This window comes from Myxocyprinus asiaticus, chromosome 34, assembly GCF_019703515.2.
Source record: "Myxocyprinus asiaticus isolate MX2 ecotype Aquarium Trade chromosome 34, UBuf_Myxa_2, whole genome shotgun sequence".
Classification (NCBI taxonomy): domain Eukaryota; kingdom Metazoa; phylum Chordata; class Actinopteri; order Cypriniformes; family Catostomidae; genus Myxocyprinus; species Myxocyprinus asiaticus.
In genome coordinates, this window is record NC_059377.1 from 10,887,888 (window position 1) to 10,914,410 (window position 26,523).

Here is a 26,523-nt window from a genome sequence, read left to right on the forward strand (position 1 = left end):
CCGATCAATTATTTTTGTCTGTCCCCCGTTGTCGATGTACATCCAAGGGTGATCGGGCCTTTTCTGCGGCCGGGCCCAAACTTTGGAATAGTCTTCCCTTTCACGTGAGGTCTGCTTCATCATTAGCTATTTTTAAATCTTCCCTTAAATCATATTTTTATTCTTTAGCTTTAGAAAAATTTTAAATGTTGGATGTTTATTGTCTGTGATTTTTATGTATATACTGTTTTATTGTTTTTATTCTTGATATTTTTCCTCTTTATTATTGTATAGCACTTTGGAACAACTTATGTTATGTTTAAACATGCTTTATAAATAAATGTTGATTGATTGATCAGAATGGGGGAAAAATGTGATCCCAGTGATTTCAACCGTGACATGATTGTTGATGCCAGATGGGATGGCTTGAGTATTTCTGTAACTACTGATCTCCTGAGATTTTCATGCACAGCAGTCTCTAGAGTTTACTCAGAATGGTGCCAAAAACAAAAAACATCCAGTGAGCGGCAGTTCTGCAGACGGAAATGCCTTGTTGATGAGAGAGGTCAACAGAGAATGGCCAGACTGGTTGGAGCTGACAAAAAGACTCCGGTAACTCATATAACCACTGTGTACAATTGTAGTGAGCAGAATAGCATCTCAGAATGCACAGCACGTCGAACCTTGAGGCGGATGGGCTACAACAGCAGAAGACCACATCAGGCAATTTATTAGGACCACAGTGTTCCTAATAAAGTGCTCAGTGAGTGTAGTTGTAAACGTGGTGCAAAACATTTTGTGATTGAATCACGAAAAACACATACAGAGGTAATCAAAAAAAAAAAAAAAAAAAGTGACTACATCGCATTTGATGTGTAAATGCAGTTCTGAATGATGGGTCCCAGAAAGCAGCGAAGCGCCACCTGCCTCTAAATTGCACAGATTTAAAAGCAAATAACTGTCCGATCGGACAACTTGAAAAAGCGATTACATACTTCGAGAACTTCACAGCTCTTCTTCAGTGTGTCTGTCTGATATCATCATGCAAGGTAACAAGATGACAAGCACACACACCTGAAGCTGATTGAACAGAGGTACTCTACTAAAACAACAGATAATTTTGCACTAAATGTTACGATTGTGCTTCGATCTGGGTTGAAATCATCCGGGAGAAACAGCGGGCCAATTTTGTTGACGCTCTCTTTGTATTTATGACTTTTTTGCAGTTTATTATCTTTCAGTAACACTGACATAGTGATTGTTGTATATCATCATGAAATCAGACACCCTCTCCTAGAAATCCCAACATCACTACGAAAGAATGAATGGACATAATCTGCAACAGCAACTGTGTTTACTTGATGATGGAAGTAAAACCCACATTTCACGCTAAGCATCATGGGACGTAGGAAAAACGTGGATAGAAAATTAAACCTATTTTTAGGGCCATTCAGACTTTGCACTGTGATATTTTTTTCATGACAGTTACGCACATTTTACCTACAAATTATTTTTACAGCAATGGGAAAAAAATATGATATATTATTTAAATTGAAGAGTATTTATATTATAATAGTACTCCTTTGATACTGCCTCACATATTCGCTGTTCTTAATAAAAAAATAAAATTATTAATAAAAAAAAAAAATGTACTGAGGATCATCACCCAAACATTGGGAATAGTAAAATGTCCAGAAAATGAGAACTGGGGTGTGTAGCAAGGCTTGTAGCTCTTCGACAAACGAGGAAGCAGGAGACGGCGAAATCCAACTCATGTTTTTATTTTCAGAACTCAAAACTCATTTCTTAGCAAACTCAAAACAACACAGTCTCTGGGTGGGCATGTGTGCAGCTCTCTCTCTCACACTGGCATCTGGCTCGCTCTTAAATCCGTCTCCACTCTCTCTGCAATGACAAAGAGCTGTTAGAGACAATCAATGACAGGTGATAACCCTCACTATTCTCATCTCCATATCTCGCTCTCAATTCACAAGCCGGCCCTCGACCACGCTTACCCCCATCGCCCGACTCAGGCCAGGGAGCCATCTGGGCTGCCCAGTACCCCCCTCCCCCCATTTCTGGAGAGGAAGTCCGCAACAGCCATCTGCACCCCCGGCCTGTGGATCACCTCTAACTTAAACGGCTGAAGAGCCAGATACCAATGGGTGATCTGCGCATTGGTATTTTTCATGCAATGAAGCCACTGGAGCGGGGCATGGTCCGAACAGAGGGTGAAAGCCCATCCCAGGAGGTAGTATTGAAGGGTGAGGACCACCCACTTGATGGCCAGACACCCTGTCTCAATCGTGCTGTACCTCGCTTATCTCGCTGAAAGCTTCCGGCTGATGAACAGCACCGGGTGCTCCTCCCCCTCGACCACCTGGGACAACATGGCTCCCAACCCCCTGTCCGACGCATCGGTCTGTGAAACAAAAGGGAGAGCAAAATCAGGAGAATGTCACAGCGGCCCGCCACAAAGAACTTTCACCTGCATAAAAGCCTGTTAGCATGGCTCTGACCACTGGACCGGGTCTGGGGCTTCCTTTCTAGTGAGATCAGTCAGCGGGCTGGTGACGTCTGAATAATTAGGCACAAACCTTCTATAATTGCCAGCCCCAGGAACTGTCTCACCTCCTTTTTGGTCTTGGGCAATTTGGGAACGCACCTGCCTGTGACCCAAGTGGAACCCCACATACCGTACCTCCACCCGTCCAATTGCGCACTTCTTGGGGATTGCTGTGAGTCCTGACCATCGCAGCGACCTCAGAACAGCCCTCAGATGCTGCATGTGCCGCTGCCAATCATTAGTGTATACAATGATGTCATCCAAATAGGCAGCGGCATAAGCAGAGTATGGTCAGAGGACTCTGTCCATAAGGCACTGGAACGTAGCTGGGGCCCCAAACAAACCGAACGGAAGTGTCATGAATTGGTGTAAGCCAAACAGTGTGGAGAAGGCCGTTTTTTCACGGGACATTGGCATTAAGTGGATCTGCCAATAACCTTTTGTAAAAATCTAGTGTAGAGTAAAAGTGAGCTGTGCCCAACCGATCAAGCAGTTCCTCAATACAAGGCATTGGATACGCCTCAAATTTAGACACCACACTGACTTTTCTATAATCCACACAGAACCAGACCGAGCCATTGCTCTTCGAAACCAGCTCCACCGGGCTGGCCTAGTCACTGTGGGATTCTTTGATTACTCCCATATCGAGCATGGCCTTTAATTCTTAATTTAATTTTACATTTTTTTTTTTTTTTGCGCTTGGGTAATCGGTAGGGACGACTACGTACCACTACCCCTGGGTTTGTTTATATATGGTGTTCTATGAGGTTTGTATGACCAGGAAGAGATGAGAACATGTCCGAGAAATGTCTTTGCAACTGGGCCAAGTCCGTGACTTGCGACAGTAAGAGGTGGTCTCCGCAAGTGACCTCGATTGGCTTTTAAGTTCACCTCCGGTCCGAGCCCCTCCCTCTCCGTAACCACCATTGCCAAAGCCACGGGGACCACCTCCCTCCATGGTTTTAAGAGTTTGAGGTAGTAAATTTGCCGCGCCCCACCCCTATCCATTAGTCTAATCTCATAATCAAGTTCCCGAATTGCCGTGTGACCTCAAAAGGCCCTTGCCACTTTGTGAGTAATTTAGAGCTCGATGTGAGTAGCAATACAAGAAATGTATCTCCCTGTGTAAATTCCTGTAGCCGAGCTCCCCTCTTATATAGCTGGGACTGACATTCTTGAGCCTGTCGCAAATTCTCCTGTGATAGCTGGCCCAATGTGTGGAGCTTTGCTCTCAGTTCAAGAGTGTACTGCATTTAGTTTTTGCTGTTTGAAGGTCCCTACCAATTTTCCCTCACGATGTCTAAGACCCCACAAGGCTTACATCCACATAATAATTCAAACGGGGAGAATAAGAGTGAGTGGGAGAGACAGAGAGAGAGGAGAGAGAAAAACTGGCTCACCGGTCCCGAACACGCCGTCCACTGGTTCTCAGCCGCTCCGCCCCCTGGAAGACGGTAGCGGCTCCTCCACCCCTTGGCGGACAGCAGCAGTTCCTCTGGCTCCTGGCGGACAGCAGCGACTCCTACATCCCCTGACAGATGGAAACAGCTCCTCCTTCTCCTGGTGGATGGCAGTGGCTCCTCCACTTCCTGGCGGATGGCAGTGGCGAGGACTCCACGGCATCCTTCCTCCTTCCCGGGTTTCGTCAACAGTGTAACGAGGTTCTTAAGATGGTCAAGGAGGATGCAGGAAACCATTCAACACCATTATATTATTGGATAGAACTTTTCTATCCTGGTTGTTAAAGGTGCAGTATGTAAGATTCAGAAAACCTTGTTATTAATGACACCTGTGGCCATTAGATGAACTGCAGCCAGCTACCTATTGCTCATGCACACACTCCATAGGGACGCGAGCGAGCATCGACCAAAACAATGACGTAACGTACAAAGAGGCTTAACGTGATTCACCAGTATCATGCTGACAGATGAGGTAGCCTAATTAAAATTACAGTTATGATTGTTTTCCTACAAACAAAGGGAAGATCGTTGAAATTATTTGAAAGTTATGAAGCAAGGTAGTTTGCAATTCATCAGCGTTAGCAGGCAAGATCATGTTAGCTAAAATTACACAGATCAATCCTTATGGCACTATAATTCACATACTTTGCAGTTATGTAAGCTTACCTGTCCAATAAGAAGAACGCCAATTCAGGGTCAAAACGAACGAAGGTCCCTCCAGGAATCAAATGCCCTGCTGATGTTCACTCTAGTTTTCGCTCGACCACGATCACGTTCCCGCTTAGCTAGACTGGATTTTTTTGGCTTACTCTGAGTTTGTGTAGAAGTCGGTGTTGTGCTGGGAGCCGGATGTTTGCTGGATTCCATCTCTAAGATACCGTTACCTAGTGTTGCATTTTGTTGTCGCTGTTGCGGAAAGCTCTTGGGAGAGCGCATAAACGTCACATCCTTTGGATTTTCCTGGCAAAAGCGACCCGCACCCTTCGCATGAAAATCAGTCTACAGGCTTTAATAGGCAAACTAGGAAGTCCGGGAAGGGCTCATTTTTTAAGTTACAAGCCATTCACACATTGGCAAAAAAAAAAAAAAAAGGAGAATATTACATGAAAATTGTTACATATTGCACCTTTAAAAAAAGAGCATTTCGTTTTCCACTAATGTGCATAAAATAAATAAATAAAAAGTTTTAGTCTGTCCATATTATCAAATGTTAAGTCAAAAGTAAAATGAGGAGGGGAAATGCTTCAATAGACAGTTCACATGGTGTTACACTTGCACTGATTCCTACTACTCCAGACTCAAGCTTCATAATAACAGTGAAATATCACATTGTTTTTTATTCAGTACAGTTGTATGTAGAGTAGCAATATTCACAGATATCAGTGGTATTCGGCTGAACTCGTGGTGAAGCGTCTCAGACTATGAGCCCAGGCCAGGGGCTGTTCAAACAGACAGAACACAACAGACTGGAACCGAACGGGAGGTTCTCGAGACACATATTTCCAAGTTGAACATCTTTCAAACATTTAAACAACTCATTACTTAATCTGAGAAATGCTTATAAGAGAGCAAGACACAATGGCCAAAGACCACCACCAACTGTAACGGGCTGTTCACACCGAATGCTTTTGCAACCATCCATTTGTTTTTCTATGTAAACGCACACCAGACGAACGTCCTTGTTTCCCTTTGTTTTTGTTTATGCAGCATCTCGTGCAGAAGCGTTGTTTTTTTAGATGATGTGTCTAATTAAAAAGAACTTTAAAAGCATATTGAGACACCTGCTTTCTGTTAAACTGCATTTGTTGTGCTGTGTCTAGCCTTTTTAGCGCAAGAATGTGATCGGTCTGAAGTCATTGTTTTACAGTGAGGATAATTTTTTTTATTGAAATCAGATGCGTTTCTGATGTTTATACATTTCTCTCGGCTGCATGAAGATATTAATTTGCTTTCTCATGTCACTAGCTTTAAATATGCAACTTAGCTGGAGTGTACATGTACTGTAGTGTACTGTGTACATACCTTTTCATTGTTGATGTTTTAAATCCACATCTGAAGTGTTCCATTCCATGCAGAGTTTAGTCTCACATGTCAAAACGAACACCACAAGGCATCAGTGAAGTGATTTTTATTTCGCCTCTAGAGGCCGCTCTCATACTGTATATCAACAGCAAACCCTTCCCAGCTTCTCCAGCACCAGATGCAACAATCAGTGTGAATTTCTGCTGATAACCTATAGTTCCAGAAATCTGTTATTGGGGCGATTATAACTGTTAACGCAAAACCGATATATCGGTCGACCTCTAGTTCTCATCTCCCGATCTAGCTCTCCATTCACAAGCCGGAGCTCAACCACATCCCCACCACCACATGGTGTAAAATGTGCTTAATTGTCCTGAAAACAATGGCTCAATGCAAAAAAATATTAATTATCTTAAAAGGATTCATTTTCTTTATGCAAAATAGAAATTAAGTTTTGTGAGAATCACCCCCAAACATTTGTCAGAATTTCACAATCCTTTAAGAAAATAGCAATAGACATTATGTAAGAATGCACGGCTCTTTAGAGAAAAGAAGTCACAGCTGTTCACCTGATCTGACTGTGTTTTAGCCAATACAGCAGCACTGAACCACTGACGCAGAGGACGAGGGGATAAAACCCTAGACACTGTTCAGTAATGGAGTGGGAAAAAAGCACTAATCTAGCGCTTTTTTTCATGCATCAAACTTTAAAGACAAGTTAAAATGAGAGTAATTTGTATTTCTTGACACCAGTGAGTAAATAAAAGGTTGAGCCCTGAGGCGGCCTGTCCTGGTAACACCCAAGCTTTAACAAGTGAATTAAAGGAATAATTCACCCAAAAATTTAAATTCTGTCATTATTTACTCACCCTCAAACCTGTTCCAAACCTATATGACTTTCTATGGAACACAAAAAGAGAATTTTTGATGAACATCATTTTGCCATTTTGGAGTTTGACAGCCCCACTTCCCACTCACTTGCATCATACAGAAAAAAAAAAAGTGGCCAGGATATTCTTCAAAAACTCACCTTTTTGTTTTCATGGAAAGCAAGCAATACGGGTAACATAAGGGAGAGTAACTGATGACGGAATGTTCATTTTTTGGTTGAACTATCACTTTAATGTTTTAGATGAATCAACTGCTTATACAAAGTATCTAGAAAGAACTCTTTTTATCCTTGCATGAAAATTCACACCACAGCTCTAGATGGAAATACAGTAAGCAATACCATTATTATCTTTACAGTATCTAAATGTCAGTAAGCAGAGCAGTGCCGCAGAGAGTGTGTGGCCTCTGTTGCCAAGTAGCATTAAAAACAGGATGCTGGAGGTCATGTGACATGCTGACTCTATTACTCCTCTCATGACCACAACACCTCTGACCTTTCATTTACTGAGTGCATGTGTTATAGAGGCCACATACAACACTTCTAAAGGAAGTACATTTTGTAGAGGATATCTTGGATCAAAATCATTTTCCACCTTTTCTTTGGCCCTGTTACATTAAACAAGCTGTACTTTAAATACTTAAATATGTATATTACCCCTGTAATGGCTGGCTGCCATCTTTGCATGCGAAAATGAGTACCAATCAATGCCCCACCCAAGTTGCTGAATACTGAATACAACGCAACAGTGCTCATCCACTTTTTCAGCCATCTTGGTTTCTGGAATTATTTTTCCCATTCATTATTTCCATAGGGGTTTCATAAAACCTTCATAAAAGAGGTCTAAGCCATGGACCAAACAAGACCACCTCCAACGTGAATCACAATATTACAAACTTTGATTTGATGCAAAAAAGTATTTAAAAATTGGACCAAAAGACAAAGGTACAAGACTTAACGAATGAACTACAATCACATGAAGCATTGTGAATGATGTGGTCAAATTAAAAACTATGTAAAAATATAAAACAGTTGATTTAAAGTTGTTGATAATAATTATAGAAATACTATATTGCAAAATATTCAGATATGTACAAATATTGCAGTCATTTAAGAGTGTATGGAAACCGACTCGATTATGTCATTTTCAGTGCATCATGTAAGCTATGATCTCTGTGATCTCTGATTGGTGGATCTCTCTTCAGGATTATAGGTAGTGTAGTTCTTCATCAAGAATACTGCTATTTAACAAGATTGTTTTTTAAATGAAGTTGAAATAATACAGACTTATGGCTCCAACAGAAGTATATCTTCGATTAACAACATCGGAGCTCACAGTAGGTTTGTCTTTAAAATCTATAAATTATTAGCCCCTTTCCCACATACAGTCCCGGTGCTTCCCCCTTGAACTTTCTAGATGAGAACTAGTAAGAGGAACGGCACACTCAAAGAGACTAATCTCTCTCTTTTACACACAAAGTAACACCTGTAGTAACGTCTAGTGTCAACAATTTTTCTTCTGACATCGTTTGCATACACGATTCAATAGCAAAAACAACACTGATGGAGGACAACAGGATCGGAGATACACATTTGTTAGGCCTTTTTCAGTCTTTTACAGGTTACAGTCTTTAAACTGGGTGCATGAGCCATGCGTACGGTACTATACATCCCTGAATCCGCAGTGAGAGGAGAGAAAAGGGTGCACAGCCTCTTTTAATTACGCAGCACATGCTGAACTCAATACTGTACTGAACTAATCACCCATTGACTGAAAAAAAGATGTCTTGATGCAAATTAACCACGCTGTAACAGGCACACAACCCTTTCCTCATGTAAATTAGATTTCATGACGGTTAAGTTTATAATATATTTCAATCACCCACTCTCGATAAACATATTATTATTAGGAGGCCTGGGTAGCTCAGTGGTAAAAGACGCTGGCTACCACCCCTGGAGTTCGCTAGTTTGCTCGAATCCCAGGACTCCAGCCAGGTCCCCTAAGCAACAAAATTGGCCTGGTTGCTAGGGAGGGTAGAGTCACATGGGGTAAACTCATCGTAGTCACTATAATGTGGTTCGTTCTCGGTGGGGCACGTGGTGAGTTGAGCGTGGTTGCCGCGATGGATGGCATGAAGCCTCCACATGCGCTATGTCTCCGTGGCAACGTGCTCAACAAGCCACGTGATAAGATGCGCGGGTTGACGGTCTCAGACGCGGAGGCAACTGGGATTCGTCCTCCGCCACCCATACCAAGGACTTAAAAATTACACTGGAAATTGGGCATTCCAAATTGGGAGAAAAAGGAAAAAAACAAAACAAACAAAAAGTAGTAATCCAGAAATCACTTTGTTTTCTGTATAGTCACACAGTAGACACAGTACAGATGCAATCAAAACTTAAAGTGTATCTCCTGTTAAAGTCAGGCAGACACTTGGCTCACCCCTCGCACACACATAATATGTGAAACAGGCGATAATCTTTGGACACTTTGGCTGCTTCTCAATGCAAAGAAATTTAAAATGATGCCCAACAAAACAAAAATGTTGATGGAGTATAAGGTCTCTCATGAGCTGTCAGACCTTCACGAGCTTACAGTGGGAATCTCTTGAGGGAAAACACAGCGATCCTGTCCTTCGTCTGCACCGTAGTACCAGGTTCTTGCCCACAAGTCAACATCTGATGCATTCTCGATATTCGGCCTGATGAAGAACACATCAGGGTAATTTTATGTATTCTCGGTACCTGCATTCTTGAGTATTGGAATTGAACTCCGGCAGTGGATGATGACGTCGAACGAGTCAATGAGAATGTAACAACACAAAAGAACGGACATTGAGAAACAGCCTTTGTTCGTTTTATGTCATTTCTGTTAAATGAATTGGAAAGTTAGCGCAGTCCTCTAAATAGCAGGCTAGCAGCTACAAGTTTGTTTACTCATGGTGTCTGTCGATTATTCAAGTTTTTTGTGCATCAACTGTCCCATGTGTTTTGTGCGACGTGTTGGACTAATCACAGGTTGCAGCAACTCCCACAGTCCATCCTCTCCCAAAAAGGACCTACCCCAGAGTATGAGCTAAAAACGTCTCTCGGCTAAGATGAACTATAGTTACCTGCAGTGAGAAAGGGCCTATTGTTAAAAATAAATGGGCCTATAGAGAAAATGAAAGGGATTTTTACTTCCATGACCAGACTGTTGCACTTTATAGGTGTTGATATGTAAACATGGATTACCTTATATTAAAAGTGCCTTTCCAACAGAATTACAGACAGACATACAGTACAGTGCAAAAGTTTTAGGCACTTGTGAAAAATGTTTCATAGTGAGGATGTCTTCAAAAATAATGATATAAATAATTTTCATTTATCACTTAATGTCATACAAAGTCCAGTAAACATAAAAAAGCTAAATCAATATTCGGTGTGAAAACCTTTGCCTTTAAAACAGCATCAATTCTCCTAGGTACACCTGGACACAGTTTTTCTTGGTTGTTGGCAGATAGGATGTTCCAAGCTTCTTGGAGAATTTGCCACAGTTCTTCTATCTATTTAGGTCTCAATTGTTTCTGTCTCTTTATGTAATCTCAGACTGACACGATGTGTTGCAGGGCTCCCTGTTCTTCTATACTAATCTTTTTTATTTGCAAAAGTAATTTTTGGGAATCTAACATTTATATTTCCTATTGACACTAAAGCTGAAGATATAAATACCCATCTTAAGACAAATGATTTTGTGAAACATCTTATGTGCCTAAGACTTTTGCACAGTACTGTACCTCCCCTGAAAGATTATGTATTAAATAGCGCAACAAGTTTTGGTAAATACGAACATTTTCAGACACAAACAGATGCACTATTTAGTCATCTTTCAAAATTGAGGGGTAAAAGAGAAGGACACAAAACTTGCGGAACAACATTCCTGTGGGATCTCATGTTTCTGAGCAGTTAATATGACACTCGGACACACAATAAGAGGTATACCAGAGTAATTACCTTTACACACACTGCACTCCTGCAGGTGCCAAATCTCACCTTCACTGGAGCAACAGATGGTGGGTAGGACTGTGGCATGGTGGTGATTGTGTTGGGCTGACACACCTGCTGACATTTGAGTGTAAATCAGCACCTGACCTTAGGCCGGGTGTGCATGAAGAACGCTGTTTTCCAAGTAGGGACGTGCATGAGTAATATACAAGTTGAGTACTTGTTCTGTAATTAAATACTTGAGTCATTCCTACAGTTTGGACTTAGTTATGTCCCCAGTACAAGTTGTGGTATTTATAAAGTTTAATTTCACCCGACTGCAATTTTAATAGGCTTGGTAAAAGTAATAAAGACTATTTATGATGTTACACACTGCTGTGGGCCTAAAAGTCAAATTTGTAATAATTGAAATAATTTTAAACTATTGCACTAGTGTCATTTCCTCATGTCCCTACAGCTGCATGTCAAACGTGTTTGACAAAAAAAGTCCTAAATCTTCAGATTTCTTTTTTTTTTTTTTTCATTCAATTAAGTGTTTAGTATTACATTATCTTAATAATATGCCTTCATTTGTGGTAAATGTGTCATGAGTTTATTTGTGTGTCCCTTGATACTGATTACCTTTAATTGAAGATATACTGTATATTATGAAATGACATCGCAAACCGAAGACGACATCAGCCATCCTGGAAAATTATCTTTAGTTATCTGAAGTGCATACCTGTTTTATTTATATTTTTCTTTATTTTGTGATGTTAGTCATATGTGTACAAGAATAACATGTCCAAACTTTTATGGAAAGATATAGGGAAAATTAATGTACTGTGAATATTTCAATATATTTATACTACCAGAAATAAAACAATCAATATAAATTTACAAATATGTTTGCTATATATCATTCAAAGACCATGTAGTGGCTAATTTAATAGAGGTAGACTGATATAACTGTTTTACCGATTAATCGTGCCGATAGTTGCTTTTTGAAACTATCGGTTATCTGCAAAACTCTCGGCTGATAGTTGCCGATAGTTTTATTTTTTTATCATACCTCTGTGGCCGGCTCTGGCAGATTCTACAGGCAAAATGGCTTGGTACAGTATAACAGCAGCCTCTAAAAGTGAATTAATAACAGTCATGTGGGGATTTGCTGTATCTAAATCTTTCATCATTGACAATATTCATCCATATTTTTATCCTCATTTCAATGCATATTTTGCTATTCTGATTAGATAGTCAAGTGTTTCAACTGAAGTGAGGACATGCAAACAAATTGCGACTATATGGAAATGTGCTCCATCAGCACATACATTGTTTCCAACTTCATAGTTTGTGAATAATTATAAACCTTATTCCTCATTAAACCTTGTCTGGTCACATTTACATAAAAAACCCTTCATCTGGTGAATATATAGGCTAAAAAATGCCAATATATTTGGTAAATATAAAACAAATAGAGCATCGTAATGAAGCCCAGTCACAGTCATTTCAAAATAAGAGTCCCTGGTGTGTTTCAGGCTTGTTTATAGTTAAAAGTCCCATGTTATGCATCAAATCTGAATTATTTTCTAGTTATTATTGGGATTTTGGTTGAAAAGTAAACTACATATGGAATTTTATTAATTTCTTGTAATTACTTGTAGCCTTTATGTCTTGTAATTGCTTGTAGCCTTTATGTCTGTGCCCTTCAGAGTAAGGAAAGACTAAGAAAATTTTGTAACTTTCTATAAACCGATTTTAAAAACTATCTTCCGATTAATCGGTTATTGGCCTTTTCCATATCCTGAGTTATCGGTATTGGCAAAATCTACCTCTATAATTTATCCACTAAATGTCCACCCTGCCCTTCAACTGGATGAGCATCTGAATTTTTTAAGTCATTTAGCATGACCTGTATGACTTAAAAGATCTTTAACATGCCCCTTTATGATTAAACATAAACATCCTTATAAAAGTATGCTTTAAAAAAAAAAAAAAAATCCAATCCAAAATGTCACAAAATTGCATGAATGAGTCAGCTGGTAAAATGCTGCTCAAACTTTACAAATTGATTTCGTTTTGCCTGTGGTACAATGACAGTATACCACCCACACACACTGGAAAAAATTAGTGGGAACTCAATGAGTGGGAATAGTGAAGACAAACATCACTATTACTCTGCCCTACAAAGCCAAAACACATTAACTATGTCAAAACAGAAACTGATAAAAAAATAAAATAAATAATAATAATTGATTGTCTGGCCAAATGTGGATCACTCTCTTTTCTAATAATCTGAGCATAATTGAGCCAAACACAAGAGAGATCACAGTCTAAACCAGTGGTTCTCCACTGGTTTTGCTTCGGGACACAGATTTTACACTGGACATCAAGTGGCGACCCACCATATTAAAAAAACATTTTCTTTCATCTTACATAGTTTTGTTCATGGCTTTCAAGTATAAATGCATTTATCAAGTGACATTATTATTTCTGTTGATGTCAACAACAAAAACAAGTTCTCTTCCTCCTTTTTAAAATTTGATGAGCATATTTATTTATATAAGCCCAATATATTTATTATCAAGTTTATTTCCTAATATCAAACATCATTCTAACAGAACATATATTACAAAGGAGGAAAACTTTATTCATAATTTGTCAACAAGTCTTGGAGGTCCAGATTTTAAAGCCCTTTATGTATTTGGCCTTATATTTACAGTGACATATAAGTACAGGCATAAGATATATGACATATAAGTACAGGCATAAGACCATGATGGCCCCTCATTACCATGGCTAGGTCAATCTAGCTAGTCTTTCTAAAAATAATAATAATAATAATAATAATAATAATAAATTATAGTGTTCATGAAAAATAGGATAGATACTACCTAATAGATATTTAATATGAAACTATAACATTTGTCAAAAAATCACATTTACTGTTACTACTGTAAAATCGTGAAACATTTTTGTATGGGTAATGATGTAATCTTAAAAACAATAACTTTATTTTTGGTACATAGCACAGTGTTGCTATGTTCCACCTCACTGCTGTGCATAATGTCAGGGCAGGAAGATGCAGTTTATCTACAGGGAAACCATTTTGCGGAAGATACATCACACGGGGTTACCTACGGGGAACCAGCGCATGTGGAGCACCTACCCCAGTACCAGGCCTAGTCAGCACACCTACTGGGCCAGCAGCGAGTTCCTCCGCAAACCCGCCTGCCACAGGGCTAAGGAGGAAGGTCATCCAGGGTCCAAAACTTTGTGAACACGACTGGGGGTCAAAGTGTACGTCTTCACCTCAGGGAGGGGAAAGGCGCTATGCGCAAATGGTACACCCGGCCAGCTGTCCCGGAACTTACCTGCTCGTACCTGACGACACACGGGACGAGACCGGCTCAACCCGGAGATTGTAAAACCTCGCAAAGGTGTTTGGTGTTGTCCAGCCCGCTGCTCTGCAGATGTCTGCTAAAGAGGCGCCATTGGTCAGGGCCCAGGAGGCCGCCACACTCCTATTAGAGTGGGCTCATAGCCCCAAGATGGGCGGCATGTCCTGGGCGTGATATGCCATTGCGATGGCGTTAATGACCCAGTGGGCAATCCTCTGTTCGGAGACAGCACTCCATTTCCGCTGTCCGCCATAGCAGACAAAGAGCTGCTTCTAAAGCTCTGCGTGCGATCCAAATGGATGCGTAAAGCACACATCAGACACAGCAACGCCAAGGCTGAGTCTGCCTCCTCCTGGAGCAGCACTTGCAGGTTCACCACCTGATCCCTAAACGGAGTCATGGGAACCTTGGGCACATAGCCCGGTCGGGGTCTCAGGATCACGTGAGAGTAGTCCGGACCGAACTCTAGGCACATTTCACTGACAAAGAACGCCTGCAGGTCCCCTACCATCTTGATGGAAGTGAGCGCAGTCAGGAGGGCAGTCTACAAAGAGAGTGCCTTTAGCTCTATTGACTCCAGGGGATCGAATGGAGCTCCTCATAGGCCCTGAAGGACCACAGAGAGGTCCCACGAGGGGATGAGGTGCGATCAGGGGGGATTCAACCTCCTAGCGCCTCTCAGGAACCTGATGATCAAGTCATGCTTCCCCAAATACTTACCGTCTACTGCATCGTGATGTGCCGATATAGCGGCTACATACACCTTCAAGGTGGAGGGGGACAGCCGCCCCTCCAGCCTCTCCTGCAGGAAGGAAGCACCGATCTGTCTGCGCATATCTGGGGGTCTTCGCGTCGGGAAGAACACCACTTAGCGAACAGATGCCACTTCAAGGCATACAGGCATCTCGTAGAGGGAGCCCTGGCCTGAGTGATTGTGTCTACCACTGCAGGTGGTAGATGCCAGATGGTGTGCCGATGGTGCCCCGTCCCTGAGAAAGAAGGTTCTTCCTCTGGGGAATTCGCCAGGGAGGGGCTGTTGCGAGCAGTGTGAGGTCCGAGAACTAAGTCTGGGTGGGCCAATAGGGTGCTGCTAGGATGACCTGCTCCTTGTCCTCCCTGACCTTGCACAATGTCTGTGCAAGTAGGCTCACTGGGGGAACGCATACTTGCGCAGCCCCAGGGGCCAGCTGTGTGCCAGCGCATCTGTGCCGAGGGGGGCCTCCTCGGTCAGAGAATACCACAGCGGGCAGTGGGAGGATTCCCGGGAAGTTAACAGGTCTACCTGCGCTTGACCGAATCGACTCCAAATCAGTGGACCATCTGGGGGTGGAGACTCCACTCTCCCCTGAGCGTGACCTGCCACGATAGCACGTCCGCTGCGCTGTTGAGGTTACCCAGGATGTGAGTGGCTCACAATGACTTGAGCCGCTGCTGACTCCAGAGGAGGAGACGGCGGGCGAGTTGTGACATCTGACGAGAAAGCACGCCGCCTTGGCGGTTGATGTATGCTACCGTCGCCGTGTTGTCCATCCGGACCAACACGTGCTTGCCCTGGATCAATGGCCGAAGCCTCCGCAGGGCGAGCAATACTGTCAGCAACTCGAGGCAGTTGATGTGCCAACGCAGTCGTGGGCCAGTCCAAAGACCGGCGACTGCGCGCCCGTTGCACACAGCACTCCAGCCATGCTTGGAGGTGTCCGTCGTAACCACGACGTACCTGGAGACCTACTCTAGGGGAACCCCTGCCCGTAGAAACACTAGGTCGGTCCAAGGGCTGAACAGATGGCAGCAGACCGGTGTGCTGAGCACGCGGGGTGCCCCGTGCCCCGTCTGAAGCCAGTGCTGAAGCGGTCTCATATGTATCAACCCGGTCGGCATGACCGCCGTTGATAATGCCATATGCCCCAGGAGCCTCTGAAACAGTTTCAGTGGGACCGCCGTTTTCCATCTGAATGCTCTCAGACAGTCCAGCACAGACTGTGCTCGCTCGTGAGGCACACCATCATTGAGACTAAGTCTAACTCCATGCCGAGAAAAGAGATGCTCTGAACCGGGGAGAGCTTGCTCTTTTCCCAGTTAACCCGAATCCCCAACCGGCTGAGGTGCCTGAGCACCAGGTCCCTGTGCGCACACAACAAGTCCCACGAGTGAGCCAGAATCAGCCAGTCATCAAGATAGTTGAGGGTGCGAATGCCCACTTCCCTTAACGGGGCAAGGGCTGCCTCTGCGACTTTTGTGAAGGCGTGAGGTGACAGAGACAGACCGAAGGGGAGGACTTTGTACTGGTATGCCCGGCCCTCGAAAGCAAACCATAGGAAAGGCCTGTGTCGAGGTAAATCCAAGACATGGAAGTACGCGTCCTTAAGGTCTACCGCCGTGAACCAATCTTGATGTCAGAGGCTTGCCAAAGTGCGATTTTGCATCAGCATCTTGAACGGGAATCTATGCAAGGCCCGGTTCAGAACTCACAGGTCGTTTTGGGTACGATGAAGTAGGGGCTGTAAAACCCGTTCCTCATCTCGGCTGAAGGGACAGGCTCTATCGCGTCCTTCCGTAGAAGGGACGCAATCTCCGCGCATAAGGCAGCGGTGTTCTCACCCTTCACTGAGGTGAAGCGGACGCCGCTGAACCTGGGCGGGCGCCTGGTGAACTTAATCGTATAGCTGAGTCAAATCAAAGAAAAGGCAAATGATTCTCCTCCTGGCCCTCCACTGGGGCATGGAGTGGTCTGCTTACCATCTCTTGGCCTGCAGCAGGTCTTCACATGCCTGGGTTGCCCGTCTCAGGGGCGCTTCGAAGTCTTCCTTGGGTTCTTGGCAGCCGACCGCGAGATGGGTGGCGTCTGCTTCCCGCGGGGGCAGGCTGCAGTGGAGCCGGTGTTGTTGCGGCAAGAGGACGCCCTTGGTGACAAACAGATGGGGTGCGGGGTCTTGAACCGTGCAGAGGCAGGATGTGCTGAATAGCCTCCGTCTGCCATTTCATCGCTGAGAACTGCTGGGCAAAGTCCTTGACGGTGTCACCGAACAGGCTGACCTGGGAGACAGGGGCATCAAGGAACCGTACCTTGTCAGCTTCCCACATCTCGACCAAGTTGAGCCATAGGTGGCGCTCCTGGACCACCAGGGTGGGCATCGCCAGCCCAAGAGTCCGTGCCATGACCTTCGTCGCTCGGAGGGCGAGGTCGGTCGCCGAGCGCAGCTCCTGCATCAATCCCGGGTCAGCACTACCCTCACGCAGTTCTCTTAGAGCCTTGGCTTAGTGCACTTGCAGGAGAGCCATGGCGTGCAGGGCGGAGGCGGCCTGTCCAGCGGCACCGCAGGCCCTAGTCGCCAGAGACAACGTAAACCTACAGGTGCTGGACGGGAGTCTCGGGCAGCCCCGCCAGGTGGCGGCGTTTTGCAGGCACAGGTGCACCACAACCACCTTATCCACCTGGGGAATCGCCGAGTACCCCCTGGCAGCCCCACTATCGAGGGTATTGAGAACGGAGGAGCTCAGAGACAGGGTCCGGGCAGTGAATGGTGCCCGCCGTGACCTCGTGAGCTTCTCATGCACCTCCGGGAAGAAAGGGACCGGAGCGGGGCGCGGCTGTGAGTGGCGCTCCGGGCCCAGGAACCAATCGTCAAGCTGCGAGGGTTCAGGGGGGTGGAGGGTTCCACTCCAGCCCGACGCATGCAGCCGCCCGGGCAAGCATGGCTGCCAACTGCGCGTCAGCCTGCGACTGGGCGACCGCACCCAAAGGTGGGAGCCCAGTTGAGTCCTCAGCGTCAGCCCGCTCTCCGATGCTGCAATTGAGAGCTCATCCACTTCGCGAGCGCCGAAACGAGATTGCAAACTCGCCCTGAGACGAGCTGGCAGTCTCATCCCAGCAGGGCAAAGGAGCATACTGGGGAATGGGAGGTCCGTGGGGAGTTACCCGGTGGAGTGGCTCCCATTGGGGTCCCCAAACCAGTGCTAACCGACGCGGCCTCAAACCCGTAGGTAGAAGGACCGAGGCGGGGAGCCGCTGGGGTGGCTTTTTCCTCTAAGGAAGGAAAAAACCGTGACCGCAACATTGCCATGGTCACGTTCTCGTAGTGAGAACATGACCCATCCACGAACGCTGTCTCAGCGTGGGCAGCGCCCAAGCACGTAAGACCGTGGCCATCAGAAGCAGAGAGGTAATGACCGCAACCAGGAAATACACAAACGGAAAGGCATTTTAAAAAGATGTCTGGGGGAGGGGCATGCAAATTCCACTCGCCGATTCCCATTGGCCTTTTCTCAAAGATCAGAGGTGTTTGGGGCTCCCAAGGGCGACCGCACCCCTAGTGTCACTACATTGACACAACGTTGAGTGAGTGACAGATAGGGAACAATGTGATGTAGTGATTGAAGTTTGTTGTCATGATATCAAAGACCCTCGAAATCCAAACACAATTAGTCACAAGAGACACATTACACCAGGTGTAAACAGTGATGTGTAAAGGGCCATTGGCACACTCCAGACACTACAGTTTATGACTCTTTCATTTAAAGTTTCTTGGACTTGTAGGGCTTTACTGGTTGTTTAGATCAGTGTTACTATCAGAAATAATTGATAATTATTTCTTTAGTTATTAATTAATATTTAAATTAATTAATTGAATCTTAACTCATTAAAGCATCACACGGGGCACCAATTATTATTTAGGGCTTTACTGGTTGTTTATATCAGTGTTACTATCAGAAATAATTAATAATTATGGAAGGAGTCCTGTCGATGCGTGGGAGTGGACCCCAGGTTGCGTACAGCTCCCTGGCTAATGGGATCTTTGAGCCGCTTACACCACTCTGAACTTGGAAATAATTGTCCCCCCTCCGTGGTGTGGAATCAGTCGGTTTGAAACACATGGTGGCATGACTGAAAACTGACTGATGGGGGCAACTGTAAGGAGGGGCACCTGCATCCAACCAGCGGGCCACTGGAGGAGCTTGAAAGGTGTCTTGGAGGATGAAGTCAGAGACTGTACCACTAGGGGGAGCTCGGCTCCTAGCATGTGTCCCTGGGTTTCTCAGGGGCACATTTCTACGCGTAGCGCTGAAGAGGGGGCCCTCTTCTATGTCAGATGTTGTGCTGTGCGTTTCAGCTGCACTTACCTGATCTGACTCTACTCTTAGCTGGGCAGCTTGAAGCTGCCTGCGCAGGGTTTCGTTTTCCTGCATCCGGGCATTATCTTCCTGTGCCTGGACTTTCTCAGCTTGGGTGCACCTAACGTCTTGGTGCAGGCTAAGATTTTCCCTCTGCACCACTTGGTAGCTGCTCTGCAGCTGGGCGAGCTGGGTCTGGTGCTCTGTGGTTTGCAGTTGGGTTCTGCGGTGATGAAGGAGGAACATTTGGCCCACTAGGTCTGGGATTGTTCTCTTTGGCTTCCCGACTAGGTTGTTGACATAATCAACTAGTTCCTGCAATGCTTCATCACAACGACTAATATTGCAGCCGTTAAGGTTATCTCTCTCCTCTACGGAGAGATGGAGGACAGCAGCGACCACATCTTGCAGCGCTGGGTCGACTGACCTCTGTGGAGCTTCAGCTCCAGTCACGTGTTTACGAGCCATCCACCGCGTCTCTGATTCTTTATTGGATAAACTCAGTTTGCCGGTCTCACCCGCGATGGCGGAAATGCACAACAATCCAATGTTGTTGGACTACAATACAGCAAATCTCATTCATGATAATTAATACCCTGAGTATTAGTAATGAGTGGACTCGGTGGTCCGTAAACTCTAAAAGCAATAACTTTGATACACAAGAATAACACACTATAATATTCTATCTCTGCCCAGACGTAAACCTCTTACTTGAATCGCATGAGGACGCAGAATGTGTGTTCATCCGTCCTTTAACTCTGACTCGGTTCCTCGAGGCTTGGGTGATGACGGGAGTCCGTTTCCTCGCTCTGTCGGCGGGCGGTACGGCTGCTGATTCTCGGCGGGCTGGCGGAGAAATCAGCAACGTCGACTTGATTGAAGATGGAAGAGAAATCTTTTCTCTCTTCACTTCTGCAGGCAAACGGATGAAGATGCGGATTGCTCGGCGGTCTCCTTCGGATCCGTTAGAGTGTTCGGTGGAACACAGAGTATTCTCAACTCATCCAGCGAGATGGGGATTGTATGGCCACAGTTTCAAGTCGGACGTTACTTCCTTGTGCCACAAGGCTGCACCTGAGAGCAGCGATGAGCTGCGTCTACGCACGGCGAGCAAAGTTGCTGGAAGCAAATCCCGGAAGCATTTCAGAGGTATTTCTACTCCTGATGATGTCATGGTTGAGGTGCGTTCTGTCGTGTGCCTCATCCAATAGGAGTTGAGAGTTCGATCCTTTAGTGAGCAAGGCTTCATGGGATTTGTAGTCTGTTTTGGACTTCCTTTGTTTGATTTTGGCGTGATTTTTATCAGTAAAATTTATGACTTGGTACGTGGGCCTGAGTTAGGTTTTATGACTGTGTTAGGCCTGCCTTTGTCTTCTATCTGAATACATGAGGCCCAACAGACTTTTACTTCTGTTTTGTATTTCCAGAAACTAAGAATGGGCATTTAATTTTGTAGTCGAGTAAACTTACCCACAAAAAAAAAGTAATTGATTACATGCAAATTAAAATGCAAGCTTTTAAATGGAAGCTGATAAGCTTCCTAGTTTCTCATACCGCTTTGCATTTCCTTTCTACCATAAAAACAGATCCTTGTCCGTTGGTATGCATGACTCCAACAAGAATCGAATACCAATAGAGTAGAATATTGATAAATATTACAAGTACTGCCACACTTGGCTTTGCTTGAAAGCACACAAAGACGCCACCATATCTTCTTCCCTAATCCAACACCTCGACGACACATAATCACAGCACCCATTAGTGGGGTCAGTTGTAACTATGAGATTTGGTGAGAGATCCAGAGGGAAAGTACAGGATAATGCAGCATTGCCCACGGCAAGCAAATGCGCAAAGTAAAATAAAATTGCGATATTTGAGTAGTGTTTTTAATTATCAACTAGCTGGTGCAGATAGCCCGTGCACATCCCTACATTATTATTTTCACAGTGAACATCTACACCCTATTGGTCTACGGCTATGCCCTATCACGTCATCAACTTGACAGCTTTGTGAAACAGTCAGTACATTTACATTCACAGTTAAAATCGAGCTACATCAGATTTTGGCACAGTCGAGCTAGACTTCATCTGTCCAAGTATACATAAAATAATGCATAATCAAATTTTGAAAGGAAGGAAGGAGGTCAGCTGAGGAGGAGGTGTTAAATTTAAAGGTGTTAAATACAAATAAAATTGCTGTCTTATTAATGTGTATATATGCTGGATGAAGCCAAGCAAAAATTGCATTATCTAGGTCTGTTAGTCCGACTTCACAGAAATCGGACAGGTATGATTTAAGTTGGACAAATGCGTTTAAAAAGACAAATTATTGCTTTTGTCCGACTGAAATACTGAGAATGTAGGCCAAAATTCCTTCCAAGGTGAACATGCAAAAATCAAGAAGAATGATGGTACCTGTAACTGCAGTAAACCATGCAAACACACCTGAACAGAGTCAGACTTTGAGGCCAGAAGGTAGATATTAACACAGCCAGTGAAAGTGCCTACCTGTGTGGACTTGTCTTTCATGCACAAGGGGTTGTGCAGGTGGGATTCGCGTGGCCACTGCCCTATCAGGTAGCGCCCGGTGATAGCACCCAGAGAGGAAGTCCGTCTGATAGCACCTGTGCTATGCACCTGTTGCGACTTTGACCTTTCAGCTGCCACATGAAACAAACAGAAAGAGAAAGAGAGAAGAACAGGTGGGTTGTGAGCTGATGCTCTGGGGTGGTGGCGGCCCTAAAGTTATTTTTCAGTCTGTTACCTGCAGCAGTTTACTGATGCACACATAGAGTAAATATACTTAATATATTACCAGTTTAGTTACACTGAAGGTTCATTTTTGCAATTGCATAACTCAGTTGATGCATGGTTGATTTTACATCATTAAAGTATTTTGTGGGATGGTAAATGATTGTGGAACATGCTAACTAGGCCTGTTTATTTTTTTTATTTTTTTTTATTTATTTTTTTTATCAAGCTGCATATACTGCTGAGCTCAAAAAGGTCACCTGTGTCAAAGCATGCCAAGATGTTTTCAACAACCAAATAAAGACAGACTAAACACTATTTATTTGGATCTAAAATGTAAATGACTAATAAACCTTGTTCCAAAACCTAGTAAGCTGCCTTTCTGTCTAATGCCTACATAGGCAGCTTCCTTCTATAGCAGCCTCCAAACTGAAATTAAACCTCTTAAGTGACTGAATTGGAACCCTCTACATAAAAAGACCCAAAAAAAAACCCAATCACCTTTTTAAATTGAAAACCAGTCTGAAAATGAGTGTTTTTTAGTGTGATCTGAGCTAAAAAAGCACAGTTAATGATACAATGATAATGATGCTTTTCACTCATGATCTTGACAAACTGTTTTGGAGATTCAGATTTTTCCCTCATGCAAGTAGATAGGAGCTGTACTTGTGTCAATAAAAAATTGCTTCCTGCAGGCTCCCCGGAGGCATTATGAACATGTCTTCCGAGTGACCTTACTTGCCTTGAAGTGTCTTTAGCACTACACAAAACTGCAAAGCACACAAGAGGCTCGACTTCTAATTGAGTTTGTGATTAGCATCTTGCTAAGCTAATTTAGCGATCATTGGGCGGCAAATGCTGTTGACTAATAACAAACTGCTCTATGAAAAACAATGGGCTCTTCTTCAAAGGGGCATTTACTGTTCAAAAAAGCTGAAACCTTCATTAGAGCATTAGACCATTTTTTTTTTTTTTTTGCTTACTGGGGAGGGGACATTTGTAAGCGAAAATGTATGCTTGTTTAAGTCATTAAATTTCAGAGATTAGTACATGAGATACAAATCCACCCCTGCAATCTTTAGAAAAATAAATAAAATATCCTATCCTGTAATCACAAGCAATTGTGATTGGTCTATCTGATCCATCGCTGCCAGTGCTGTGGAAAGTAACACCACATGCTTGGAAATGTTTGCTTCTGGATGACAAACGGCTTGCCCTGAGAAAGTTTAATAGTAGGGCTGAACGATTTGAAAAAAAAAAAAATAATAATAATAATTCTAATTGCGATTATTTTGAAACAATTTGCATAGTATGTGGTGTATCGACTTTGATTATTACCTTCTGACTGTGATACCATCTAGTCGGAGGATATCAAACATGTTTGATATTTTTAAACCAACTAGCCACAAGTATGGAGGAACTCTCGAAGAGTATGATGCTCCATGACTCAAATCTGAAGTCATACGGTGAGCGGCCAATGCATATGGAATACGCGGGACCTCTAAATTCAAGAAACATAGATTTTGCGAACAAGCAAGTAGAGTTTAACTTTAAACAGCACTCACCTCAACTCATCTTGCCATCTCTAGAGGCCCTACTTGCAGCGTCTTTCCACCTAAGACCGCACCCAATTGGCCCATTTAATTCGCGACTCGGAACAGAGTAGCAGCAACAATAACAGCAGCCGTTCCCGTATCCATGATTGTTTACATCTGTCAGGCGTCTCCTAGAATAGGAGGGCGTGCGCTTCCACTTGATTTGTGATCGGATCAGATTGACTTGAAGGCTGCATCTAGTTCTTGCTTGTGATTAACTTGTATTCATGCTAAAAAATCTATCCATTATGCGCCTGATAAAAATACCTCCAGCACATCCCTCATCCCACAGTGGAAGACAGGAGGAACTGGGTCAAAGACATATGAACTTGTCTAATCAAATATAGTCAGAGCATGACACTGTCCTACAGAAGAGATGACAATATTTACACCTCTCTACAGCATTGTGCATACACAATCAGAGCCATGCATCACCTTTATGGCTTTCAAAAGACAAACTCAGGTATCTGTATACACAAGGCAGCACCAGGCAAACTGCACTTGTGTTTTTATGAAAAGCAGAGCCTTGGGAAGCAAACACTCCTGAAAAAACTGCCCTGGTGTTGAGTTCAGCATGAATAAACTGGAGAGGCCCTGATGAAATACCAGCATTTGTTGTGTTTTGGATGTTGCTAGTAGGGGTGCACCGATCGAAATTGGCCAATCTTCCTCTTAAATCCATGATCGGCACTTAGCCGATTGTGCCTAGAATCAGGGCCGATCTTTTTTGCAGCACACAGGGAATCACACATACACTGCTACTCTAATGAATGAGCGCTTGCTCAGCCATTGAAGCATGACAGAGTGGCCTTTGGAGGATGAGTTGTTGGCAATTCTAAGCATTCACGAATTTAAACTTTCAGACATGATGTAATTCACATGAATATTCCTGTGACGAGGAGGAGGGCGTGGACAGGCTGTGATGGAGCATGGCCGGCGCTGAATCGGCTGATCAGTGGGAGAGCCAGTTGGAGAGAGAGAGATGCACGCGGCCACGTTGTGTGTGTGTCCTTATGTTTTATGTTGGTTTAAGTTTATGTTGTCCATTAAACTTTATGTTGACTGTTAAGCTGGTTCCCGCCTCCTCCTTGCCCGTCCTTTATACTGTTACAGTGGTTCCATCCACCATGAGAGTAGCCGCGGCCGTCTGCCTGGAGATGGAGGGGTCACTGCCAGCCACCAAGAGCCGGAGGAACTGTGTCCATCTGCCGAGAAGGGGAGGTGCGGCTCCGTCTGCCACGGGCCGGAGGACTCGCTGCCGTCTGCCGGGGAAGGATCGAGCTGGCATCCGCCAGAGGGTGGAAGAGCGGTTGAGGACCAGGTGAAAGCGCGTCCGGGAGCTGGCGAGCAAGTTCTTCTCTCTCTTCTCTCTCTCTGTGTGTCTCCGCTTGCCCTTTCCCTCTACCCACGCCTCCCCTCGTCTCTCCCCCAGGTTTAGAGGAGGCAGGGTGTACCACCGGCTGACAGAATGGCCGGAAGGGCAGCGTCTCCCCCAGAGATGGGGGAGGAGTTAGTCAGACCGGTGGCACCCCAGCCTGAATCAGGCGGGGGAGGAGTGTGTCGAGAAGGAGGGCATGGCTGGGCCGTGATGGAGCACCGTCGGCGCTGAATCTGCTGATCAGCGGGAGAGCGAGATAAGAGGCAGCTGGAGGCACTGGTTGGGGAAAGAGAGACGCACGCGGCCACGTTGTGTGTGTGTCCTTACGTTTTATGTTGGTTTAAGTTTATGTTGTCCATTAAACTTTATGTTGACTGTTCAGCCAGTTCCCGCCTCCTCCTTGCCTATCTTTTACCTGTTACAATGCCGTTTTGTTTTAAAAAATGTGTAAGAATTATATGTGTATGAATATTAAGTTGCCCATTTTCTAGAGTCATTACGGTAAAATGAATTAAACAACAAATAAACATGCGAATACAAATCTGAGTACACGTGACAATCAAATGCTGTGTGGAGCGATAGAGGGTGTTTGAGTCATCATGAGTGCTTTTAGCTTTACTCTCTTTAACATGAGCGCTCTCTGTGTCAATCAAACATGCACACTCTCTAGATGCTCTTAATATCTCATCAGTCAGGGGCCTGGGTAGCTCAGCAAGTAAAGACGCTGACTACCACACCTGGAGTTGCAAGTTCGAAACCAGGGCGTGCTGAGTGACTCCAGTCAGGCTTCCTATGCAACCATCTGGCCCGGTTGCTAGGGTGGGTAGAGTCACGTGGGGTTAACCTCCTCGTGGTCGCTATAATGTGGTTCTTGCTCTCGTGCGTGGTGAGTTGTGTGTGGATGCCGCGGAGAATAGCGTGAGCCTCCACACGTGCTACGTCTCCGTGGTAATGCGCTCAACAAGCCATGTGATAAGATGCGCAGATTGACTGTCTCAGACGCGGTGGCAACTGAGATTCATCCTCCGCCACCTGGATTGAGGCGAGTCACTACGCCACCACAAGGACCTAGGGAATTGGGCATGACAAATTGGGGAGAAAAGGGTAGAAATCCCACCCCCCCCTCCAAAATCTCATCAGTCACTCATCTCAGCACTATTCTGTGAGGATCCCAATTTAAATCAGATTAATGTTTGTCACAATACCACTAATAACAGATATAACTGTTTAACTTTCAATAACGGCACCACGTTTTCAAGCATTTGCTTAATAATTAGTGATTTGTGTTACAACAAAATGCCAAAGACAGTAAACAAATCATAGATATAAATGATTTCTCACTGGAGCAGTTTTAGTGCTTGTAATGGATATATTTTTCTTATTTTTGAAGGTATCTCTCTGTGTGTGATGC

General features: G+C 44.3%; 1 protein-coding gene across 2 annotated transcripts in view; it reads right to left on the reverse strand.

Annotated features, from left to right (window-relative positions):
- LOC127424929 (glucocorticoid-induced transcript 1 protein-like) overlaps positions 1-26,523 on the reverse strand; it is a 77,209-nt gene that overhangs the window by 29,556 nt on the left and 21,130 nt on the right. The window contains exon 2 of one of the 2 annotated variants that reach the window (XM_051670496.1): positions 21,897-22,048. In XM_051670496.1, coding sequence (XP_051526456.1) covers positions 21,897-22,048 — 152 coding nt within the window. Of the gene's footprint in view, positions 1-3,945; positions 6,698-21,896; positions 22,049-26,523 lie in introns of those variants that run through there. The other variant, XM_051670497.1, reaches the window with a different exon arrangement.